Genomic DNA, 25,927 nt, shown 5'->3' with positions numbered 1-25,927 from the left:
TTCTGGTTTGACAGTTTTATGTCCAATGTCATAGATGCTGATGATACCAGATAAGCAAGGAATCAAGCCTGTGATTCTGCCTCATCAATCTCTTACAAGACAATCAGAAGACATTCCTCTTGGGGGAATGCAGGGGGTTGAGGCTTTTCTTGGGGGGAAGAGGTGTTGTGTTTTGGTTTTTTTTTCAGGGAAACATTGTCCCCTTTAAAGGACAGATTCAGCATGCAAGTATTGTGAAATAAACTTGGAAAAGGGTTTCCTAACTCTCCCGGTCTATGGGATTTTCCTCTTTGACTGTAGGTGGGCCTCCTTTGGCAAAGGTTGACACTTGATTTAAGAACTTTAGCAGTGTACTTATCATCCTGAATATCTGGGCCTGATTCTACAAGGTGCTAAAATGTACTTTCACCCCTGCATTCTCAGACTCATCGGATTAGAAGTGAGTCTGGGGCACCTGACTTCACACAGAATCACAGTGTAAGGGACTGAAGTTTAAAGATAATTCAACAGTTCTCCATAAAACTATATAAATCTGCATATCTTAGCTTGTTTGGGAGTATAATAAATCGGTCTGTTTCACCAAAGACTAACAAAACTTCCATTGGAGTTTGCTGGAGATAGCTAATTGGTTTGGGCTATGTACTGAAAACATTTCACATAGAAATCTATCCCAAAAGTCAGTTGGATGGCTATTTTATTGCTCAGCTGTATAGCTGATCTTCGAATATGCGGGTTTTTGCAATTTTTTAGGGCCAAGATTTTACTTTTTCCAGGAAACAATCTTTCCTTCTATGATTCATGATCATGTTGAATTGTCTAAGGTAGGAAATATCAGCTTGAAATTACTGTCATGTGCTATGGGAACCCAAAGGGAGAGTATTGAATTAGATCTTCCCCAGCAGGAAAAACAGCTGGTGAAAAATTAAGCCAACTGTGTTTCCAAGTAAATCCTGGAATGCAGTATGCAAAACAACACATGTTCAATCAGAAATCCTCAAAAGAAAAGGCCGTTTCCTCAAGCAGTTTAGCTACCTCAGATGAAGGACATTATAACCAAATAAGCAACTTGTCATCCAGGTACCTCTGTAGGTTTTCTTCTTCTTCGTTTCCATATTTTCCATGATTCCAACAGGAGCTGAGAATACTCAACACCATAAAACAGGAGAGGATTTAAGTATGACAGCAGGCACTGTTTCCAGACTTGAACTAAAGAAAAAAACTTCTCTTGATGCCTAACAGTTTTCTCATAAGACACCCCACACCCACTTATCTCTTTTACTTCATTAGTGTCACTTCTGACTCTTAATGTGAACGATATACAATATGTGAAAAATTTTACCACATTCATTAAACTGCATACTGTTACACAATCTTCTGGACATACCCTTGGAGACATTCACAAAACTGACGCATGGGCAAACAACAGCGAGACAGAAACTTTACCAAAGCTCTGGAACACAGACATACAGATTTTTTTATATATATTCACAAGAGCAATTGTTTTATCTTAAAACCTTTCTAAAACAGGCATATACAGGCTTTGGCAGTAGAGATAAAATATTACGGGATCCAGCCTTACTTTGTTTTTCTCATCCAAATATACACATTGTTATAACAGAGGAATAGTTGCATCCAGAATTATTACTGCTGCTTGATGACCAAAATGCCTCATTTACTGCTCCACACATGAAACTACTGCAAATACCCATCTCACCTGATCAACAGCTTCTTTGGGGTGGAGGAAAAGAAAAGAAGCATATATATGGTTCACTTAAAATGCAGTGACAAAACCAGCATTTGAAGGCATGTGTTCAAAACAGTCCCATATTGTTATTACAGATGGAAACAGTGAAGGAAGAGAAACAGAAGAAACAAAAGCCAGCTTTTGTGAGTTCCAGAGCAATCCCTTATGATCCTGGGTCTTGTATAAGATGATTTGGAAGCTTTGGAAAGGCATTCAGGGTCTCTCCCCGAATAAGGCACTGTAGCACACTGTCTTCCATAAGCCTGGCCCAGTGCCATGACAGTTTCTGCGTAATTCATTGCACGTTTTGCTAAGTGTTCTCTGTATATCTATATAGATATATACACATAGACATATATGTAATTTTCCATATGCTTTCCTGCAAAACATCAGAAAAACAAAACCAATTACATAATGGAATACAGAATTCAGAATATGCTGAACTTAGTACCTGCTGAATTTTCCATATGCTTTCCTGCAAAACATCAGAAAAACAAAACCAATTACATAATGGAATACAGAATTCAGAATATGCTGAACTTAGTACCTGCTGACATGTCACACATGCCCCAAACCAAACCAGAGATGTATCGATTCAGAAGTTATATGTACTCTAAGTCTGTAGATATAAATTATTTCTTCTCTCGCAAAGTTTTCATATAGCCCAGCCAGGAGGTCTCATGTTTGACTTTCCATGTAGCTTCTGCCCTTTTCAAGCCCCATCATCTTTTCAGCATATTAGCACTATTCCTAGCACCTCCTTGTGTCATTCTCCATGACAATATGTTGACTAGGGACAAAATTAAACATTTTTTTTCAAGTCTTAGAGTTTAGATCTCCAAAAGTAGACAGTAGTGTCTTGAACCTCATCATCTTTGAACATAAAATGTTTAAGAGATGCATAAAGCAGATCCCTATTCTTATGGAAAAACGCATATTCTTCAAACATTATTCTCCCTTCATCTTTTCTTTTGCAATTGAAAAGAGGTTCAACTAGAGAGATTGAGTGGGTGGCCAGATTGTTTATAGAATACTGAGATCTTAATTTCAAGATTACCAGTCTGAAGTCAAAGTCAGCAGCAATCACAACTTGTAACTGGCCAGAGGCCTTTCAGTGAATCTGTGTGAAGTGAGCAATGAACCCTCTCCAAGACATATCAGTAGCAAAAGCACAGGCTGTTGTGAGAAATGCCTATCCTGGACCAGGCATCAATCCGGTCCTACAATATTGTCTCAAAAAGTGACCTGAACTAGATATTCTTTCTGTAAGAAATATGCCTAGTATTATCTTCCCATTCCGAGCGGTCAGTGATTGAAGGACAGCTTGAGATAGAGGTCATAATCATAATGCCACGTTTAACAGACACTGATGGGCCTACCCTCCTTTAACTTGTCTAATTTTTTTTTAATCCATTTTCAGCTCACATGGTCTTCTGCATCAGTAAGCTTCAGTTTGTTCTTTGTTTTCCTTTTGAACTAGCTGCTTAAAAATATCATGAAATACCTTTCCATTTTTTGCTATCAGAACTAGTAAATAATGACCTTCATATTTACCTATTGCATCTGCTGTGGCTGTAAGCAGAGGTCACTGTGAACAGTTCACTGCCTCTAATAAAACGCAGATATATACTGACTGTTTCATTTTACAAAATAATGTGTTTTCAACCCTTTTTGGTTCTGCAATTCCCAGTCATGTTTTAGTGAAAGTCTTTGAGTCTAGGGCTCAGACAACCACTTGTTATGTTTCAATCATACTTGTACACTGGAATTATTTACACAAGTGTCTGATAACTGGGTCTTTGATTTAACTAAACTAAGTTGTTACCTCCCACATGATGTGCTTGTGTGAGTTCACGTTTTATCTCAGTTCTTCTTCTTCTTCCTCTTCCTCATCTTCCATTTCCTCTTCTGAGTCATCCTTATTCTTTGAACTGTTGCTGAATTCAAGGTTCCCTTCAATATCCAGTACCTGTAAGTGCTTTAGGTTTTGGAAAGTACTTTCCTTCAGTGCTCCAACTGCAATCTTATTAAACCTTTAAACAAAGAAAAAGGCCTTCCTGTTAAAATAAACCCCTTTTTATATCGAACGCCAAAATGAGTAGACTAGGAGGAAAGCATTATGTAGAGTTACTATAATTTACACTGACCCAAGTTACTCTAACTTTACGCTGACCCACAACAGCATTCTAGGAGTACTGAATCCTCTGGATGGAAAATGGAAGAGAAAGCAGGTACTGATTAGCAAGCAAGCAAATGCAGTGACTGAACAAAGTTTGGTCACAGCACTCTGTATCATCACAAAGGACCCTGCAGGAAAATACTGGGAAACATTAAGTATCTCCCACTGATTTCAAGTTCACTGACCAAGCTTTCAAAAAACTCCTACTTTCCTCTGCCCCAGCCCCTCTCCCCCCTTCTATAACTATATTCTGCAAGGAAAAATCATAATATTGGAATTCCTCCCCCACAAATTCTTTCTCTTGCTATTCTGCTTTCTCCTTCCCAGAGAGGAAAGGCATCTGCTCCATAGCCCACATTTCAAAGTGTAACTTGCTTTTTCATGAGATTCTGTCATCCCTTGGTAGTTTAATTCTTCTCCCACAAAACTCAAAATTCTGATACAAAGTATCCCTTTAGAAACAAAGCAACCTGCAATAATTTTCCATCTGTTAATTGGGTTTCCAAGAATGTAAATAAACTAATCTGCAATTTAAGAACGTCTCACACATACTGCTTGCTGTGTTACTCTCGAACATGCTTAAAATTGTATTCTGTCTAATATTCCAGATGTATATTGTTGTTTCACAGCATCACAGTGATTAATAGCCTCCCATTAAGAAATACAACTTAGCTTGGGTGGAGTTGCCTCCTAAATATGTTAGCAAAACAGTTTTGCAAATTCCTTCTTTCTCTTTATGTAGAAATATAGAATGTGGTATGTGGTTTCTGGTTTGCATCCAAGCATTCACTAAAATCTCATAACTGTGAGCAGCTGAATAGACAGACTGCTCTAATTTACACCAGACTTTGCAATTTTATTTGCTTGGTATAGAATCATTCATCCAAAAAGGTATGATTCAGAACTACAGAACATTTTAGTTGCATACAGACAAAATAAGGCCATATTTAGTCTTGTGCAGCAGGGAGCCTAGGCTTTTTGAACACAGCCACGGAATCAGCTTAATCACATATTCTGTAGGGTTTCATAAATTACTTCTAAGAAATATTTTCAGCAATGTTCCATAAGATTTAAACTGAATATATTACTGGGCCAGATTCTGGCTTTGCTTCTTGTGGTAAAAATCTCTGCTTAAATCAATTACATTACTTTGACTTTGCATTATGTGTAAAAAAGGTCAGTATCTGTCACCTATAAAAACAAGGTCCTCATCCAACTGACAGAGTATGAAAAAAAAACAGAAAAGCTTTCTAAACTTAGTTACATAATTGTCACAATTGTAACTTGTCATCTGTTTCTGACAAGACTATCAAGGGAACGTGCACAACTTCAAGATTAGTCATACATGCCTCACTAGAGGGGGATTGAAGTATTGTGTTGAAGTGGAAACTTGACCTTACCTGAGGTAAATCCCCTTTATTTTGGGTGTGGATTCAAAAGCATTCTCTGAAACAGTTGTGATTTTGTTGTTCTGAAGATACAGATACTCTAGAGATTCTGGCAGGCCTGATGGGATAGAAGTCAGCTGGTTGCCAGCCATATCTAGTGACTGCAAGAAAGAGACAACAAGGGGTCAAATAAATAATTGTATTTAAATATCAGCAGCAGTCCAAAAAGAGATTTAAGTTTGACAACAAATAAGCTTCCAAAGAATGGCTGTGTACAACCTCTCCCTCCCTTTGAAAATTTATCCATTGGTTTATATATATATACACACACACATAAGTCTATAAAAATACATATATATGTATGTATGGACATATAAAAAACTTAGTATAGTAACAGTGTAGAATTGAGATGTTTATGCAAAGCTTATCCAGGATTTACTGTGTTTGAAAATCATCTGGAAAAGGGCTCTATTCTTCATATGGTACTTTGGTGAGTCTGCTTCAGAACCTCTCCCTGCTGGTGAGCTCAGGAAAATGACAAACACCGTGTGCAGAGTAGAAACTGTAAATTGTCAGCCATGCAGAAAGGCTCAGTTTGAGTTCACGGTGGAAAACTGAAGTGATATTTAGTGTGGCATAACCTAATTTAATCCACCTCCAATTTGCATCAAGGTAAGTGTGGCCATGACAATTCTGCTTTCTTACACTGCCATTTAGTGCCATGATTTCACATCATGCTGTTTTGTTTAGGAGTCCCAGCATTTACAAGTCCCCAGGCTTTAGCCCATGCCTGCTTAAAGTGAATTAAAAGCAGACTGGGTTTCAGATATGCATGGGAATTCCTTGGAAACTGCTACTGCGAACACTTCACTAGCTAAGGTTACATTATTTAGAGTTACACATAAAAACACATGGAAATACCCTAACGTGGACCAAGGTATGAAGATATCAGGACTAAAGGGCATAATCATTTCTCAGATGAATTTTAAGCAAGGAAATGGATCAAAATAAATGTTTTGTTATGCTGCATTGTAGCATTTTCATAGCACCAAGCTGACATACTAGTTACACGTTATTCAGAGCTACACTTCTGCAAATGATTGTCATGTTTTCAGTGTTTTTATTCTCCACCTGATCCTAGCCTGGCAAACAATTATGTAAATGTCTTGCTTTGCAATTGCAGATAGTCTTCAGTGATTTCCATGGAAACAGTGTGGACTGAAGCATATGCTAAGTACATGCACAATCAGGATCTTATGCGATGGTTATTTGTCAAATCCACTCCAGTGCACCAAGTCATAAACCAATTGCACAGTTAAGCCTTTAATGATAAAAAAAGATTCATATATACTATTGTGGAAATAACTAACAAGTAGTAACACAGTTCCAGAAAAAAAAGCAACAGCCAAAAATGCATTGTTAGTTTAAGAGAATTCTAAGTATGTGCTATTATCTTAATCTTGTTTAATATGAACAGGTTTTACTGTGGGGTAGGTACAACTGAAGTGCCAATGTTTGATTCAGCAGTGCATTACTCTGGCTTGACACTGACTACAAGGGAGTGAGAGTAGAACAAAAGTAACGTGAAGTAGCTATGAATCAGGCCTTTTGAGAAGCAAAGCTTGTCATTCCAACCAACAACTAAAGCTGCCTAACGGATCTCATGACCAATTTTTGTTTGAAAACCAAACAACCGATGTGACTGTGCCTACATTTCATTAACTACAGCAGTGACACAATTCCAGCATCTATAATTCTCAACAGCATCTTCCTTCCAGACTACCTTTCATCTTAGATATATTTGCACACAGGTGCGCACATGCACACACACACATACATATCACTGAGGCATCAAACAAATGCAAAATTTAATAATAATGCTATGGACCAAATCCACAGCTGATGCAAACTAACGGCTTTACAGATACTGTTGCTGCATTGCTGATTTACATTAACTGAAAAACAAGCTATTCTCAGAACAGCAGAAAAAGAAATGTTCACATATATAAGTGTTTGGATTGTCTGAAAACACGCTGGGGGCCAGTATGACATGTGCTCCACGTCCCTTACCCCTGATCTGCTCTGAGATGTACAAACTTTGCCTGTACAGTGACCTAACCATATGCACCATACATGGTTGCCATATGACATAGGTAATACCTTCTACTGCAGGAAACTGGCTGTTGGCTAAAAGGAAATGCAGACAAATCCTTCAGCCAGTGTAACAATTTTGAAAGGTCATTTTGCACAGCACAAATGTGATTGTTCCTGCCTGCCTTATGGTTTGTGTTTAACTTTCTCCAACAATTAAGCAAATGAGAAGACTGCTGATTGAATCCAGACCTCCTAGCTGCTTCCAGGTGCCTTAGCCAGCTGAGCTGCTAAATCCTACAGCTTGGCCTGTCTGACTATAAGCTGATGTGGGGGCTTTGGGAATTAAAAGTGGTTTTGTTTATGCATTCCTTCCTCCTGCTGTCTCTCTTCAGAGCTGATTTTAAATCTTTTGGGAGACAAGCTATTTGAAAAGCATAATTTCAGTTTTAATGACAACATTCACTAATGTTTATCTGAAAATATAGTATGCAGTTAGGGTTCAGAAACAACGATGTCTTCGCATTTCCCAGAATTAACAGTACATGGTGGACCACCAGCCTGGTCACCAGTGGGAGGTACCCACCTCTGGCACCACAGCACATCATTTCTACTCTAGAAACAGAAGATGTAGCACTTACAATGCAAGCCCAAAACATGAGGGCCAAGCACATCTAGCATTGATGCTACACAAATTGGCTTAGGCAGACACACGAGGACACCAGCATTACTAAAACAATTAGAGAAGGTGATGTTTCTACCTGGAGACTGCTGAGTTCCCTCCATGCTCTTGAATAAATGGAATTTACTTTCAATTTATTGTTGCTCAAATACAGTTCCCGCAGCTTTGTCATTCCGGACAAAGTCCCTTTTGGGATGATGCTTATCTCGTTCTCCTTCAGCTTCAGAATCTGCAAGTTCTTTGGAAAGCCAAAGGGCACCGTGTCGAGATTGTTTCCAGAAAGATCCAAAGACTTTAGTTGCCTCAGTTTACGGAAGGCCTCCCGATGGATCTGGGGACTTTTGAGCTTATTGTAACTCAGGTTCAGCTCTTCAAGGAAGTAAGTGGTGGCAAAGTCATTCCTGTTAATCTCGGAGATCTGGTTATGAAGGATCATAAGTGTTTTCACTCGCCGGGGCAGCCCACTGGGAATCCTTTCCAGCATATTGTTGTACAGGTGGACAGTGTGCAGCTTCTTTAAGCCCTGGAAGGCTAACGGGTGAATACCTCGGGCTTTTAGTTTGTTATTGTGGAGCAGAAGGTACTCCAGGTTCTTAATTTGGGTCAAGACATCTCTGCCAATCACCTTAATTGCATTCTTCTCAAGGTGGAGGAGGACGATGTTTCGAGGTAAACCACTTGGGATTTGTGAGAGGTTATTGCTGGACAAATCCAGATATTCAAGACTAGATAATTTCCTTGGGAAAGCAGGAAAGAAAACACTCTCCATTTAGATTCTGCAAGGTGAAACAATAGCCAACTTCCCCTGTGATTTTAGAATCTTTGCTTTAGAGTCTTTCTCCCCAGCACAGCTCCTGTTATTACCCTTTTTTGTCCCATGATATGATAGATATGGACAGCAAAACAAGGGGCTTCCATTCTGCTATTAGGGATTTGGACTAGGTGCTGCCATTGCTCCCCAGCAAGAGAACCTGCTAGAGTCCACAGACGTCCAAACTGCCACCGGGCTGAGACCTGAGATCAGTCTTGTGGCCTCTCATTTGACACCACAGGTAGCAACGCATGAGCAACTTAAGCGAATAAATACCACAAGAAAGATGCCATGGGAGGACCATTCGAACACAGAATTTAGCGCTCGGTTTCACAGAAACATAGCCTGAGCATGAGCAATTTCTGTCTCTCTGAAAGCGTATCTTGAAACTGAAAAGCAGGACTGCTTTTTAGATGATGAAGTATTACTCTTATGAAAAGCAGAAATGCTAATTCAGTGTCCTAGGCTAAGGTAGTGAACTTCTCCTGACCCTCCAGCATTATGGAAGTGAGTCAGGGCTAGAGCTGCTTTGTGTAAGCTACTGAATCTGGATTCCACGGACTCAGTTAAAGCTAAAATAAATCCTCAGACCAGCCACTTATACCAACTGGATGTGGATCAATGGTATTATATGCCAGGACTGAGGAGCCCTCTATTCCTTTGTATTTCAAGTCAGTTTCTCCATTCAAATGAGAATCTGCATGGCACTACATAACCCACTGCAGATGACGAGAAAGTTTTCAGGAAATGCAAGAACTAATGCATTACAGACATTACTTACTGGTTACTATACTGCTATTCACAGCCATTCAAGCATGCTCTGAATGAGCAAATATACTCTCTGGGTAAAGCACTTCATCGCTGCAAGTTGTAATGCTTCCCCAGCTTGGGTACATCCCAATAGCACTATGCTGTGCTCTACAGGCAGTATCACAAGAGCAAGGAGCAATATCCACCCCCTCTGCCAACTGTGACTGGTGCCTTAGCTATAGCCACTGTACTCTGTTCATCAAATTCTTAACAGAAATGATATGTCTAACATGATCTGGAGGCGGACACAGCACAGCGAAGGTAAATTACTAAGGGAGGTTTCTGGGAGTGGGATGCGGAAAGGGAAAGCAGAGTTTGATACATTTTCATGTCTGGAGATCAGAAAATTTTACAGAATTAAGTTATGGGCAGGACAGATTATGTAGTCTGGAACAAGGGCAGCACTCAGTGCAAGCAGAGACACAAATGTTAACTTTTTGAAGTGCTAAGTCCCAGGCTAAATTTAGGACAGTCAAAGGCTATTTCTGTTGCACCAGTTTGTAGCAAAGCTTTTGCAGCCATCTGGCTATTGCGCAGCACCATTGCATCCCCTCCTACTCCAGCAATCCATCTGCACTGGGGTACATCTATGCCTGATGAATTCACAACCGTGTGGCGGTGTCTGTGGCTGTGAAGTCACCTTCACAGAAACACAGAAGTGGCTTTAGTGAAGATGAAGGCCCAGCCTTAACGTCCAGTGAACTGCCCTTGAAACTGGAAAGTCCCAAGTAATGTCACTTTTGACTGGTTTGGAAGAACAGAGACCAGGTTTCAACATCGTTCTAAGTGGCCTTTTCCAAGAAGGCACTTAGTACCTGGTGTGATTTGGTCTGTGGCAATCAGGGAGTGGTGCAGTCTGATGTTCAGTGTCATGTCTTTTGTATAAAAGTACTCTACATGTGAATTCAAACCACTCACCAAGAACTTTGCTTTTGAATGGCAGCATCTGAATCTAAGTCTTTTCATAAAGACTTAGCAGAGAAATGCATAACATCGTGCAGCTTTTAATAAACATACTTTTTAAGATGTACTTTTTTAGTAGATATACTACTGTACTACCAGATATAGACAGACACAAACAGAGGTGCAAGCTGCAGATCCCAGTCTCACCAGAAGGTTTCGTTATCCATTCCTTCATTAGTCAAGTAGTTATTCTGTAAATACAGCTCCCGCAGACCTGTAAGTTCACTGAAGGCTCCTTTAGGAATCTTCTCTAGCTTGTTGTTCTAGAGTGACCAGAAGCACAAAGCACATTATTTGGCATGAAACAACATAGGACATTCAGGTTCTGCTCAACTAACAACAGGCAATTAAACTTCAAAAGGGGTGGACATAAGATATTTCAGGGGGCATTATAACTCTGCTTCAGAAAAATACTAGACTGAAATATTACAAAGTATTTTTATTGATTCCCCATGGAATCTTTGGGCTAAGGAGTTAGCATTTGCCCCCGCGCCGGACAGTTGTATTTTGTGTTCTTAATCCTTCCACTTATGTGCAAATGTATAATGTAATCTAGGCCACTACCTCTGGAGTGCGCTCAAAATTTCTCGATTTTCTAAGACAGATTTCACCATAAAGAAGAATTAGGTTGGAAACTGGGAACCAGCCATCCTTCCAGCATTAATGGCATTCCAAATGGTACAGTTCCTGTAATGCAGATTCCAAAATAATTACTCCTGTTGCCTTAGTATGGCTTTGGAGTAGCCAGCAGGCAGACACAAACAAAATATAAAACTAAATTCCACTTAGAAATTCCATACAGTAACTGTAGAAATTATATTTATATATGAAATATATAAAACATTAGGAATTATAAAAAGATATGTGAAACACTGGCACTGAAGTTGTTAAACTTCCCACAATCCACACATACACAATAACATAATAGACAGGCTGGACTAGATTTACGTGCCAACTAATATAAAGTGGATACCACCACAAAGAGGTTTGTCTGAGTGTCTCAATGAATACTGAAAGATTAAACAAGATCCGTCACATCTAAAGTACACCTTTTGGACACTTTTGGTCCACTACTGGCTGTCTCTCATTTCTCATTGTCCTGTTTGTTTCCCAAAATATCAAGGTAAATGTTATTGCTGACAGGCAGTGCATTTGAAAACAAAATGCTCATTTGTCTTTTCGCCCTTAACACAACTGGCGACAGCAGGGAAGGATACGAGTTCAAAGCGTAGTCCTGGAAGCCTGAGACCCCTTTGGGAGATAATGATTACCCATAAATGGCAATAAAATGCAGGGGAATAGTAACTTCACACTTTGCAGAGAAATTCCGGCAATTTAAAGGATCAGAATGTTTGCCTTTACTTTTCTTCAAGCCGGAGAAGCCTGTTTTCTAGAAGACTTTAATGGGAATCAGCGGCGAAACCTTCAAGGGAAAAGAAAGCTGGGAGGCAACACAGAACTGCCTAAGTCCAGGGGCTGATAACAGACTCCAGTTTACGCACGTCCAAGGAGCTGTCAACACTAGGAACAAGCAGAACCAGGATTCCCCACCGCTGCAGCTCTCCCATTGTTAACAAGGCTGAGATCTTTAGCACAGACATGATGAAGTGTTTTTATCGAAATCAGATGACACAGAATTAAAAATGCTGGAGACTAGTTAATACCACAACTTCTGCTATTGCACTACTGCTGGAGAAGTCGTAGCAGTAAAGAATCACCGATCCAAACTTACTCTGTGTTGTCTGAATTGCCAGTTCAGTAGCAAACAAAAACCACTGATGCTAGGAAACAGTAGTCTTATGTGAAATGAGTTAGTGAGCAAAGCCAGTACATAGTGTGTAAGCAGCTGTCAGGAAAAACAGCATCATCCGTGGCAAACTTCACTGGGAGGCCAGTCACTGGATGGCCATGGAGAATGATCTACCTTCTTGAACTAATATGTATTAATGCCATTATATGCAGGGAAGAGACCAACAACGCTACCACACAGGCATTTGCACTACATTCCCCTGAAAACACAGAAAAGCATTTTTGTCCCCTGTGAACACTTCGGTGTTTTGCAAAAACACGCTGTTACTTATGAACAAAACAGTAAGGACATCGGAGACAGCTACTGTTGAGGATATAGCAGACGAGACATACAAAGGGCCTGGGAATGTTTTCAAGTGCACTGAAATGGCTTGGCCGTGTGGTTTGAATCTCATACAAACACAGTATTTTGACACAGGCGTAAAGGAATATGAAACCTTGTTCTCATTACCTTCAAGTGTAATTTATATAGTGCTGGAGGGAGATTCTTTGGAACATACTTCAAGAAATTGCTGGACATGATGAGTATCTCCACATTATCAGAGCCATTGAACATATTATCAGGTAACCCAGCATCTGAAAGTTTGTTGTTATGAAGATACACAGATCTGTTGGAAGGAGAAAAAAGATGAAGTTAAACAGATAGCGAGATCTGGGTGGTTTTGTTTACCAAGAGAACGCTATTTAAAAACTATGTTTCCATCTTCTTTCCTTGAGATAATCACATTAATTTTAAAATGTGCCCTTTAATTTAGCGAGGGATATAGATGCAAAACCAAACAGTTGGTTCAAATACTCTCTGAAATCTAGGTCTATTCAAAATACAAACAAATACAAATACAAATACAAATTTCACAAGTAGCCTTATCTTCTTAACAAGAAGCTGAATGCAAGTCTGGGATTGTGCAGTGCTTTGAAACAAAGAACATTGGTGTTGTGGCCTCACTCAAGAGGGTTAGAATTCATATCTAATTAATAGATATGCCCCCAATTTTAACTTCTATTTATAATCAAATCTGGGCTTCTTGGGCTTGCAAAATCAAGATGTACATCTCTTAATAAAGGGCCATCTCACCCCTCCATTCTTTCTGCTTCTATGAAGGCTGGAAATACCCCAGAAAACAGTTTATCTCCTACTCCTACAACTAAGAAAGGCATAGAGTAATGACAGAAAGACAGAGCAGATTTACTTAACCTGGAAGAATTTGTTTTTTCATGAACCTTAGGGATTGAGAGAAAGAGGGTTTCTTATTTTCCCTTTGCCCTTCCTAATTTTAACATTTAATATTCACGGAAGAGTTCCTCAAATCAGATTTTTTTTAAATGGATTAATTTTTTCTTATGCAGGTTTTAATTCTGTATAAAAAATTGACCCCTATGAAGTTATCCCTGCTTTTCATTGGCTTAACTGCTAAATTAATTCATTTGACTTCTTTTTAACAAAAGAAATTGTAGGATTTTACTGACTTTGATTACTCCTTCCTTTCCTGTGTGTACCATAAGATGCAGCACGTAGCTAAAATTGTACAGACAGGTTAAAACTGCAAAAGAGCACAGTGTCACAGTATGCTTTTTTAACTTGTTCTTGGATTCTCTAACAGTTGCAGAGAACTTGGCAATATCTTTCTGTAAGGAAGGAAAGGGAAACACAATTGTGTGACCACACAATCCAGGGAGTTCAGAGCCACACTGACAATATTGTTCACACTGCACAGTCAGCTGCACTTTTATCTCACAAATATTTGCCTTTCTGAAAACCTTGCTTTCCAAATAATCAGTCTGAGACCATGAACTCTGCTGGGGACAAATAAACCAACTGAAATAACTGCATTAGGATTTTATATTAGCAATCTCAGAAATCAATGAGTTACTATTCTGATTAAAATTAGTGTTGGTATAGTAGAGTGTGAAAATCACTTCAGAGGAGTGCAAGAATTTTAATATGAAATCAAAACACAGCAGCTTCTGCAACTCAGATTAAGAAAGAACAGATGTATACATCTAGCTTCTTTCATGATGAGATATTGCCAGAAATCAGTGACTGGCTCAGCCTTTTCATCTACCAAGAGCCGAAGAGACTAAAGACCTAGTAAGTACAGAGTAGCTTCAGCGCTCAAGGAATTCCGTGGGAACTGAGAGTTCTTCAGTTCGTCACACAACTGGGCTCTAGGAGTTCAACTGGGTCAGCTATTATTAACTGCTTCAAAAACTGCTACAAAACAGAGTTTGAGATGTCTTTGCAGGATTTAGATGCTGCAGTGTCCGTCTAGATTACTCAAAGTGCCTTTGGAAAAGACCGTATCTCACAGCAGGTGGTCTATATGCATCTGAATTTGAGATGGGCCAATGTGCTGCACTGGATCCAGCTGAGAAAATCACCACCTGAAACGAGCAGAGAGACCTTTGAAACCTGATCTGGGAGTATGTACCACTTCTGAAGGTGCTGAATTGCTTAGCTTTAATATAATTGAGTTATACTCAACTGCACTGAGTACTGTACTCTCAACCTGATTCTATTTTTTTTAATGAATGGACTATAATGAAACTAGGAGTTTCTAAACAGTTAATCTCCATTTTGAGAAACCAAGGCTGTTCCTTTCAACTCATAACTGATACACAAATAAAATGGAGAAAAATTAATTTTTTATATATGCAAAAGCGTCTGGCAGCTAGTAAATGCCCTTGGAATGTGTTTGTCTGAGAGATTATTTGATCTTTCATGCTGAGAACAACAAATAGCTTCTTTCCAAAAAACACAAGTAGGTAATAACATGGTTTAGTCAGATAGTTTCTTATCTCTCACCGACTGCCTCCAAGCAGCGGCAGAACACTGTTATTGTTTTACTTCCCTATCCCTTACCTCAAGTTTGGTTTCTGTCCAAATGTTAGCCCATATATCTTAGTGAGATAATTGGCTGCAAAATCTGCACTGATCAAGGTATTTGGTAGGAACTTTGGAGCCACTGTTAGCTGTAAAAGAAATATACAAGGGAATTACAATTAAATGCAACCAATGTTTTAACCAAGTGTTAGACCAGCAACAAAACACTTGCAAATCTGTTTTCTCTAAACAGGCAAAAATAAACGAAACTGAACATAGATTGCATGAATGAAAACAAATTGTCCTTACTCACTAATCTCTTCAGGAAGGAGACAGACTTTTGCTCCAAGATATGTGAATGTTTGTTTTGGTTGGAAGAGTCCTGCCTCTTTTTGGTGGAAGAAATCAAGAAATTGTTATTCAGAGAGCAAACACATTGATTATTATTGTTTCTAATTCCTCAGTCTGCTGTGCCAAAAAAAATCCAACCCACCTCACAGAAAGTATACAGAAAGTATGGGGGAGGGGGGGGCAGAATGACACTTCATAGGTCTGCTTCGGTATTGCACCCATTTATGATGATCTTTTCAACAGAGGATTCAGGTTACCAAAGGACAGGGATGCTTCTGAGCCAAATGATGCAATATCAAATGGGACTTCAAAGCAAAGACATACTGTACAGTGATACTTTGTTCACTGAAGAAGTGTTGTATCAGAAACAAAATACAGAAAGGTCCTGTCTCCAAAACTTTCTAGTTGACAAGAGGTATAGGATTTTATGTGTTTGCTCTTGGCCTATTGCTATGTCTATCAATTATTTGAAAAAATAACGCTAGGAAAGTCCGCACCTGAACAAAAATTGGTGCAGTGAAAACTAATGATTGAAAAAGCTCAGTTTTACAGAGCATCCAGATAATACAACAGCTGCTAATAGCCAAGCCATTCACCTAGAAATCAAGAATACAGGTTAAGTACAGGCTGGAGGACAGTTTTCTGGAAAGCATAAACCCAGAAGATTTATGCATCAAGCTTAAGCCCTTGGGAAACAAATTCTTAACACAGTGCTGTAGTAGATATGTTGAGCACATATGCAGAAGAGTACTGAATTGCAGTAGGCAGGTGCCACCACCCTGGTTACAGATGTTAACTGCTAACGAGACCACTCTTACAATAGTTTATGTACACTATGAAAGGCTCTGGAGAGAACATCTTTTCTAGGGAGATACTAAAGTCTTTGTCATCTAAAGCTTTGAGATCAGGATGGGAAACTCTGGGCAATGGAAGAGATCTGCCTTCCAGCTTGAAGTTTTTTGACTCTGTAAAGCTTCTTCCTCACAGCACTGTTGTGTGAAAGAGGACCTAGTCCTTACAGCCAGCTAGGCACAGTAAGACTCACATGTTGAGAAAACATATTGTTCGAATTTCTATTACAATAAAACTGCAATTGGTTATTAATAATAATGTAAAACCAAAAACATTTAAAAGATGAACAATGTGTGAGAGAACAGACACTTTACTGGAGATCTGCCTAACCCAAGCCTTAAACTATGTATTTACCTAAAGGGTGCCTAGATCTCTCTCTACTGGTTTGTCAAGTGCGCATTGGTGGACTATATCTATGAATTTGCAATTTAATGGACTCACAATACAGTCCTATTTTTAAAAAGATGAAAGAACGTTATTTACTGTTTTTTGTTTCCACCTGTGCCAAAACCTCCATCCTTAAGCTGTCTTAAAAGTTTAACGGTCACAAACACAGGAAAGATCTTCCTCACAGATCACACTCTTATCAGTATTTCCAGATAGTACGTAAGCAGTGGAAATAGGCATTTTACGTATTAGTACAGTTGCCACAGTACTGCTCTTGGCTTTACTGGTAATCTCTCACCTCCTGACCTGGGAGATACGGTATCAGGGAAGTGGATAAAGGCACTCATCTCTGACTAGGAAGGTCTGACAGTGCCTCGGAAAGAAGTAAGTCTCTACCCTGACATAATATTGAGAATTCAGACACAGGAAACAGACTTAATCACTTTCATACATGGTGGCACATTAAAGCTTTTCTCCTGAAACACAGTCTATTAGGTCATAACTTTTATACAAGACAAAGGGCATGGCTCAGACACATGAAATGAAAGCCATCAGAACCACAAGAAAGAGGAAAGAGAAAGAGAAGTTTCATCCAAAAAGTTTTCACTTGCTCAGGACTTGGCTTTGGCATTTCAGCACTTAGTCATGAGACTAATTGATCTCCATGGGTTGAGGGCTTGAAGGATTCATGCTGGATTGTTCTAACTGCTAGCAAAAATAAAGTTGACTGAGTAGCTCTGTCTAGTATATTGCCTAGTAAGTAGCAATCTGCATTCCTCCAGCTGCAACTCTCTTGCAGCTTTACTGCTGGATCTTCCTTTCCATATGCCAGGTAGTGTTTCTCCACTGTTAACTGATGAGTTAACCAATGAACTCAGGATTATACAAAAGTTATTACCAGGCTCGGAACAACTTTTCTTGCTTATAACAAGCTTTGGTGTAAACAGAAGCACTGAATCCAGGTGAATCCCATATCACTTTGGGGATACTGGGAAATGTTAAGACCTAACACCAAAATCACAAGCTTATAGTAAATAATAATGACAGCTCAGGACCTGATCTACAGTTTGATGGAAGAGATTTCTGTTACTAACAAGGCTTACTGTGGGTACTACGTGATAGGTACAAATTATGAGTGGAATGAAAAATTAAAAAGAAAACTGCAGCATCCATTCTTTACTTGAAGTACTTGCTACTCATAAGCCACAGAAGGCTTTTAGCCTATTATGGTATTTCTTTTTTCCCACCAACTATGCTAGTTTAATGACAGATAATTTAGCTACGTCTGATGGGATCACAATTGAAGATAAAGCAGCATTAAGGTAATCCATACAACAAGAAGCAAACTACCAGCAAATCCCTGCTCTCCTCCAGACACCACAGTTACTTGATCTGCAGTGTTTCCTGCTGGAGAGTGGATGCAGTTTGAAGCCAATCTGGTTTGTCCTGGCCTGTGATTTATAAAGAAATGTGTTATTTCTGTGAGTCCACAACTTCTCACTATAACTAGTTCTGACATTCGCTGATGTTTGCATTTTCTTTTGGGATCTTTTTCTCTCTGCAGTAAAGCCAGAAAAACCAAACACTTTGTTTTGTCACACAGGGAAAATTGGAGTGCAAAGTTCTGGAATATTAGTCACATTCTGGCTTGTTCTTTTTTATGGAGTTATTAACTGCCAAGATTGTTATATGGAAATGGTGCTTGAAAGGGAGAAAAGAACACAGTGTTACTGCACTAAGGAATGGGTTCTATTCTCAATCACTCCATACAGAAATCTATGGAGTGATTCTGAATATGTCTTGGCCTGACTGAAACCTGAATGAGGCCACATGTATATAAACAAAACATCAAAAGGTCACAGATTTTAGGAGGATAATAAAATATATAGAGAGACATGCATATAAATATATATATGTAAAGAAGTGAGAGGGAGGGATGGAAGGGCAGGGGTTTTGTAGACAAAAGAAGCTCTGCCTGATGTTTTAACTTATATTTTTCTGTGGCATGCCAGTGTCTTCTGTAGCAAATATTTGTGGACGATCACTGGGGATAAAGAAAGCCATAATGGGAATCACCCAGACGTATGGGGTATGTGAGAAGTTATTTTGTTTCCTAGCCTTGGCAGCAAAGACATGCTGCTGTCATGACATCCAACTTGGGTCATTAATAGGAAAGCACCTAGGATTTTCTCCATTGAAAAAGAAATTCAGCTCCTATCACAGCAACTAAAAGAATAAATTCATACTTGCACAGTTTCACTGTGTGTAGGTATCCCCCCACATCAAACCTAATAAGAATGGGACTCAGGGGAAACCGGATAGCTTTTTTACAGATTTTAGCGGCTCAAACACAGGTATTAGAATGCATTTGTTCACAAATTTTTCAACCAGCCTCATCTGATGAGATATGCAGCATTTCACATCATTAGCGCACAACATGTTTGCACACAGGCAGCTACCAAATCTCCATGCAGATGATCCAAAGCCTATTGAAGACACTGGTAATTTATAAATGCGGGGGGGGTGTCTCTGTACCTTCCTACACACACAAGGGAAACCTTTCACCGGTTGCACAAATAAATAAGTGTTCAAAATATACCAGCATATGTACCCTCTAATTTTTTAGCATACTAACTGATTGTCTTGACCTTAGATGAACCTGCATTAGAATATCACTTTAGCACAATTTTACTTATGTAGGATATATATTTTAAAAGAATTGAAGACCTGCTTGTTTAACTTTCAGAACCCAATTAGAAAAGAACTCTGAAACCCTTGTGAGCCTCTCACCTTATTGTTTGCCAGGTACAGGTAGTTCAGGTTCTCCAGATGCTCAAATGCTTCCTCTGGCAACCCTTAAAAACAGGAATAACTAATCAGTGACACAGGTACTTTATTGCCTCTCAGAGTGAAAATACCAGAGGGTAGCTTTCTCTCTCAGATAACATCTTTAATGTGAGATTTAAATATTTTTCATTGCCACTGAAACAACCTCAGATCTATTGTTGTCTTTGGGTTGTTGGGGTTTTTTTAAATAAAAAAAAAAACAAACAACAACAAGCCACAGACTGTTAAGAGCAATGGAAAACCATTAAAAATCCTAAGCATGCAAGGCCAGCCTCACTGGCAAGGGTCAGGTACAGAGCTGTGTAGACTCGCTGTACGGCTGATTATCAGCCTTTGCAGCAACCATGCTATCTGAGAAGTTTCTTTTGTTGTTTGCTCATGAATCTGCAAATTGTTTTTCTTGGAAGGACATAATCTCAGGTTGTTTAATGATCAGACCAATTTTATCTATGACCATGATGTTGCCAAAATAACACCAGTATCCGCATCTCATAACTCTTCTCTTGTTCTGCTCTCCCACAATCCAGATAGCCATGCAGTAACCAGCTCAGAGAGCTGATCCAACTCAGAGTTTACCCTCCACCAATAATTAATATTTTTCAGCTGAATCACTCCATATCCAGCTGATCACACAAGCACAATTGCTGTCACAATGGAAAGGCTGCAAATAACATTTTCACCTGGCACTTAGATAAACATAAGTCAAAGGTGAAGCTATTTCCCACGTCAAAACATATTAGAAACTCAGGGCTGCACTGGAGCTTGTGAAACATCAAGCCCCAAAGGTAATAATGCCAAAGTCTGAATCTATTAAGCACAGCCTTCCTTCTGCTACGTAAGAGTGATATGGTTTGGGACCATGCATAATATGCTCATGTTCTCAGTAAAGGTTGCTCTGTATTGTTGGAATAAGGATAGCAACAGCATTCAGAACAACTGGGTGACATACAAGTTAACAATAATTACATCTTTTGTATCGCATATCTTCCTCTCTTATTATTTACTCCAAGTTCTCTGTTTCTTTTGCTTTCCTTACTAACCCCTTGTCAAATTTCTCTAATAAGCATATGACTTAGCAAGCAAAATCTGCCTACAAAAATGAAAACAGTTTTAGAAGAAGGGCAGAAATTGTCTTATTTGTAATATACATTATTTATATTAAATTCAACAAGGACAGAACAGGAATAAACTGCGCTGACTGACTGACTAGACTGAACTAAACAAATGGATTAAGAAACGAGGTCAGTCAGAAGGAAATCATTCAGCATGTAGACATTTCTGGTTCTCAAGTGCATTGCATTGATGTGCCTGTGGGACCAGAGGGAGTTTCCTGGATGAGAAGATCTCACGCCACAGTACGCAGTGCTGCTGCCAGGTCTCCTCCACTGGTTCAGTAAGGCTGCATTCTTATACACTGAGTATTATGTTTCGGATGATAAAGTGCCTTCATGATCTGTGTGATGGCCAAAGGAGTGAGGTTTATAGCTAACCACTCCAACCTAGTCAGTCCATCACTCCTTCTGGCTTTCCTTATCAGCTGTCACTGGTCTAAACTGCACAAGCTGGTGTTGCAGAGGCACAGGCTCTGTCCACTTCACAGCTCTGCTAGCTTACCTTTTGAAGTTAGCCTGTTGTTTTGCAAATTGAGAGTTTCCAGTCTGTAAAGACGAGCAAGCTCTTCTGGAAAGATTTCTTCTATCTGGTTATTCTAAGAAAATGGAGAATATTAATCATCAGCAAAGTAATACAAGAAGGATCCCAATAAACCCAGACCGTGAACTCCAATAAAATTTGGAAATAAACCCACCGTGTCAAATCATTGTCAACAGGCTTCTCTCCGTAATGAGCCAAACTCAGATCTCAAAACCAACACTTCCAAACCCAGCAGCATTTGAAGGCCTGAACCAAGTTCTGTAGCTTGTGCTCATCTCCAAAAATATCCGGCTCATGCACTGGTAGCACACTGAGTGTGATTATGCCTGGCAAGGCCTATAATCCATCTGCCACAGCCAAACCTCGTAGCTGCAGCAACGCATTTGCGACAAGGCTGGCAGTGTGGATTTCCAAGTTTATTACTTCTGTTATTTACGTGTTGTTTTAAAAACAACTCATCATGGGCAGGGAGAGTCAAACTGGGCTCACTTGCTCTGATTTTACTGTCAGGGGTGACTGCCATGAGATTCTTATTAACAGGCTGACTAACATTTAGACCATTAATAAGTGATTCTAGTGTTTTAGCATCTAGGGGACCAGTCAAGGACCCGCTGGGCTGGAAGCCAGGCCAACACACAAAAAGTGACAGCTGCTGCTCCAAAAAGCTTCTTTGCTTTTGGCAGTAGAGGCGGGAGCCATGGCTAGCACACGCCTGGGACAGCTCTGCTGAGGAAGGTGCCAGCTTACATTACAGTTTTTCTAACTGTGCTGCACTTGGATGGAAAGCTCTGAACAAAATCTGCAATTTATCCACTGAACAGAGTTGGCAAATGGGAGCAATAAACAAAAAAGCAGCTGGTTACAGGCCAAAGAAGCATTATGGAGAAGCCTGGAACCACTGCCACTGCTCGGAGGAGGAACAGCCACAGGGCTGCCACGCTCTGTCCTCAGGTGTTGGAGCACGGGCAGGGAAAGGACGCCTGCCCCAGCACGCAGGGATCAGTTAACTAACAGCAGAGCACGGAAACCTGCGGACAGTCTGAGACAGACTGCTGCTTCCACCTGAAGATTGAATCTCACATCATCACATGCCCTTGTCCTGACAAGACATGACTTCTCTGCCATGTAACTGTCCTGCAGGCATGACATTAGTTTCCTGGGTAAAATGACCCTAGAGTCTCCCAGCGGCCCAGCAAGTGCAACACCAGCTGTCTGCATGTCACAGGCAATGGCAGTCAGCGCGAGGGACGGCTTCAGCCATGTTTCCCCTGCTCCTTGCTGAGGGACAGGGCTGGAGGGCGACAGGACTCTGGGGGACACCGGCTGGGTCCGTGTCTGGACTGGTACACCATGTTTACAACTCTTTAGCTAACACGTAGTGCTGCCAGAAAACTTCTCGTTAATGAAGTAATGAAGCCCATGCTCTTCAAAGGCACCTCAGAACGAAAGGCCTTCACCAGAAACAGTCATTATTACTTTGGACAAAAATTCTTCTCTTGGAGGCGGGGAGAGAACAGGGAGAAAAATTTCGTGTCTTTTTTTCCCGCCTGGGTCTGTGGGGAAGAGAATCGAGGCCGATCACCAAGGGCGTCTGGGCGGGAGCGCTCCCGAGGCGAGGCCGAGGAGCCGCCGCAGGAGGCGGGAAGGAGCAGGCTCAGGCGAGGGCAGGGGCCTGCGCGCCCCGGTGGACCCCGCAGGCGGCCGCGGCCTGTGGCAGCCGGGTGGGCCGGGCCGGGCCGGGCCGCTCACCCGCGGCCGGGGCCGCGCTGCCTTACCTGCAGGGAGAGGTGGTTGGTCAGCTCCGGCAGCAGCAGCGGGAACTCCTTCAGGTCGATGCCGCCGCAGTCCACGACGCCCTCCTGGCTGCAGCCGCAGTCGCGGGGACAGGCGGGGGCCGGGCCGGGCGGCCGCCGCCGCCGCTCGGGGCCGCCCTCGGGAAAGTCGTTGTCGGCGGGCGGCGGCGGCGGGCGGGCTGCGGCGCAGGCCAGCGCCAGGAGCCCCAGCGCCAGCAGCGCCCGGCCGCCGGCCGGCATCGCCCCTGGAAGCCGAGAGCACGGCAAGGGGTCAGGGCAGGCCCCGGCGGCAGGGGCATCAGCGCCAGGCCGAGACCCCCGCACCTCCCGCCCCGGGAGCCCCCTGCGTTCCCGCTTTCTCTGGGTGCCTTCACCTCCCTTCAAGGCTCTTTGGGGACCGGTACGCGATCCCCAGCGCTGCCCCTCCGGCCTGACCCGCCAGCGGGCCCCGGCGGCCTGGCAGCATCCCCTGACTCCTCACATTATTTATTGCGCTTTTTTTGTATTGAGAAATGCCAGATGATCCCGGAGATTTATAGAGGAGGTTGTGCAATGTTATTTCTATGTAACTGTTGGTCATACTGTTCCTCATGGTTCTGCATAGGGAAGAAACTCTTCTGGTTAACGTAACCAAGGTAGGCTGGAATGGAGACTGGGGCTGCCAGGAAGCTTCTCGAGGGGCTGCTTCACGTGCATCGAACAATAACAAAATCTCATGGCTACTGAAAACAAAATGGGCTTCCTATTGATTTTGGACAGCGCTGATCTGAACCTTAGAGGCCTGGCTAATGTTCAGCTTTTATCTTTCTGGCAGCAGGTTAAAATAATTGAAACAGAAGTTGAATATCTACCGGACAGGCCAGCAGGCCCAAATCCAGCCCCCTCAGTCTCGTTTGTTGCCCTTCTCAAGATTTCACACATAATGATTTGCAGTAAGGGCTGGTAATGGCTTGTCTTTTATCTGTTCAGCTATTCTTCGCAGAAGTACTTGACAGTGATGAGAAAATCTTATTTAGGCTGGTATTTAAGGTGAAAAAGCACAATGGATTCATGACCTTAATATTAAATAAGTACTCGGTTCGCCTCTGCCAGCCCAGGTTCCTGCTTTACACTGGAAAAAAGGACCTCTCAGAGCCAGACTGGCAGCTGTCAGAACTGGCACATCTCCGTTTACATCCACGGGGCTTTGCTGCTTTGCACCAGCTGAAACTCTCTCTGGGGCTCTCACAGACTTTGGGTGCTTGGGAAGCATTGGAGGGAGCCTGCTCTCAGTCACAGTCATGAAATCTTAAATAATTTCTTTAAACACTGATTTATACTTGAATAAATGGGAGAAGGTGGGATTACAGGACACAGCATCCCAAGACATGGATGGTTTTGCTTTGGTCCTGCTCTTTGCTACCAACACGCTGGGTGGTTTTAAGCATTTAACATTGTTTGCTTGGTCCCTCTTCCCCTGCTCCACTATTCCACAGCTTCCATATCCATAAAAGCTGAATATAATGAAATTAATGTCCTTTATAAAGCATTCCAGGGATCAGATGGTGTTTCTTATATGGCAGCTAGATATTAATAAGTGAGATCAAAATTGGCCATATGAGTATGCCAACAGTGGATTAGTAAAATCCTTAGTATTTGGTGACCTAATCTCAGAAAATATTTCAGAAATCTTAGAGAAAATAATCTCAAAAAATAATCTCAGAAACTATATCAGATCTCTAACAAAGTATTCTTCCTATGTATCAGTTTACTCTTATAGAGACTTAAAAAAGAAATGAAAGAAAAAAAACCTTGTTACATGCTGGTCACAAACAGCCCTGCTGTAACAATACCAACAGTGTTCCCATAGCACACAGTTACATCACAGTTGGTATTGGGCTCTACAGATTTGCAACATGCTGACTTTTCCACATGTATGGCTGAAAAGATGTTAAAAAATTAACATGCACACTCAAATTTCTAAGGCAATCTCACCCCGTTGTAATCAATATGCATGCTTCTGCTACAATGCCTTTGAAGTGAATGCTGCTCTGGTGCCACAGGGAGACACTTTGGATACAGAAACATCTGCTTACATCTGGAGCACAGGCAGTAAAACCAGGCATGATTTTGATTTTCTTTTACTTCAAAGAAAGTCTGAAGTAACTCACTCGATTTAAACTCATTCTCGTGGGCCTGATCCAAAGACTTATTAAGAAATCTTATTAAAGGAGTAGCTCAAAACCCTCAAGAAAGACTCCTCTTCCCATACTGTCAGTGGGCTTGGGATCAGGTCCTTCCACCCAAAGACTGAAGTTACACTGAAACCAGCTCAGGGGTTTCTGTGGTTGCATCTTTCTGAGGACAGACAGAAACGCCACTGATTCCTGCACTTTGCTGCCCCACAGCACCAGAGGCAGAGTGCCACAAAAGGCACAGTCTCGAGAAGTAAGATGAAGTTTCAGGAGTCACTGTATGCTTCTCAGTGATTAGTTACCTCACTAAACAACAGAACCATATTCAAAATATCTCTATGTATTATGCTCCGCACACATTCTCACAGGACACACACACAGATGGAAAAACATCGTCTCCTTCAGTATCAACAGGTTAACTGAGTTTGTTACTTACATTTAATATCCTTTCTAAAAGCTGCAGCTGGAAGGCAGGCTGCTGGATGTTGCCTGACAACCCAGCATTTAAAAAAAAATAAAGTGCTGAAAAACTCACCTTTGCTGTCAGAAATCAGATGAATGGAGAAGAACAT

The 25,927-nt window shown here is 41.1% G+C and overlaps 1 protein-coding gene across 1 annotated transcript; it reads right to left on the bottom strand.

Moving 5' to 3' along the window:
* PODN (podocan) lies at positions 1-25,927 on the bottom strand (the record flags this gene model as incomplete). Its single annotated transcript, XM_082484120.1, has 11 exons — positions 1-2,123; positions 3,570-3,777; positions 5,324-5,472; positions 8,164-8,821; positions 10,816-10,931; positions 12,929-13,085; positions 15,338-15,447; positions 19,679-19,743; positions 21,350-21,443; positions 23,164-23,426; positions 25,891-25,927. 10 exons carry the CDS (start codon positions 25,925-25,927, stop codon positions 3,603-3,605), a joined length of 1,824 nt encoding a protein of 607 aa, XP_082340246.1. The 3' UTR covers positions 1-2,123; positions 3,570-3,602.

The sequence above is a fragment of the Vanellus vanellus genome, assembly GCF_965231255.1.
Source record: "Vanellus vanellus genome assembly, chromosome: 5".
NCBI classification, from domain to species: Eukaryota; Metazoa; Chordata; class Aves; order Charadriiformes; family Charadriidae; genus Vanellus; species Vanellus vanellus.
Note: the sequence above shows the minus strand (reverse complement) of the source record. Positions and strands in the feature narration are given on the sequence as shown.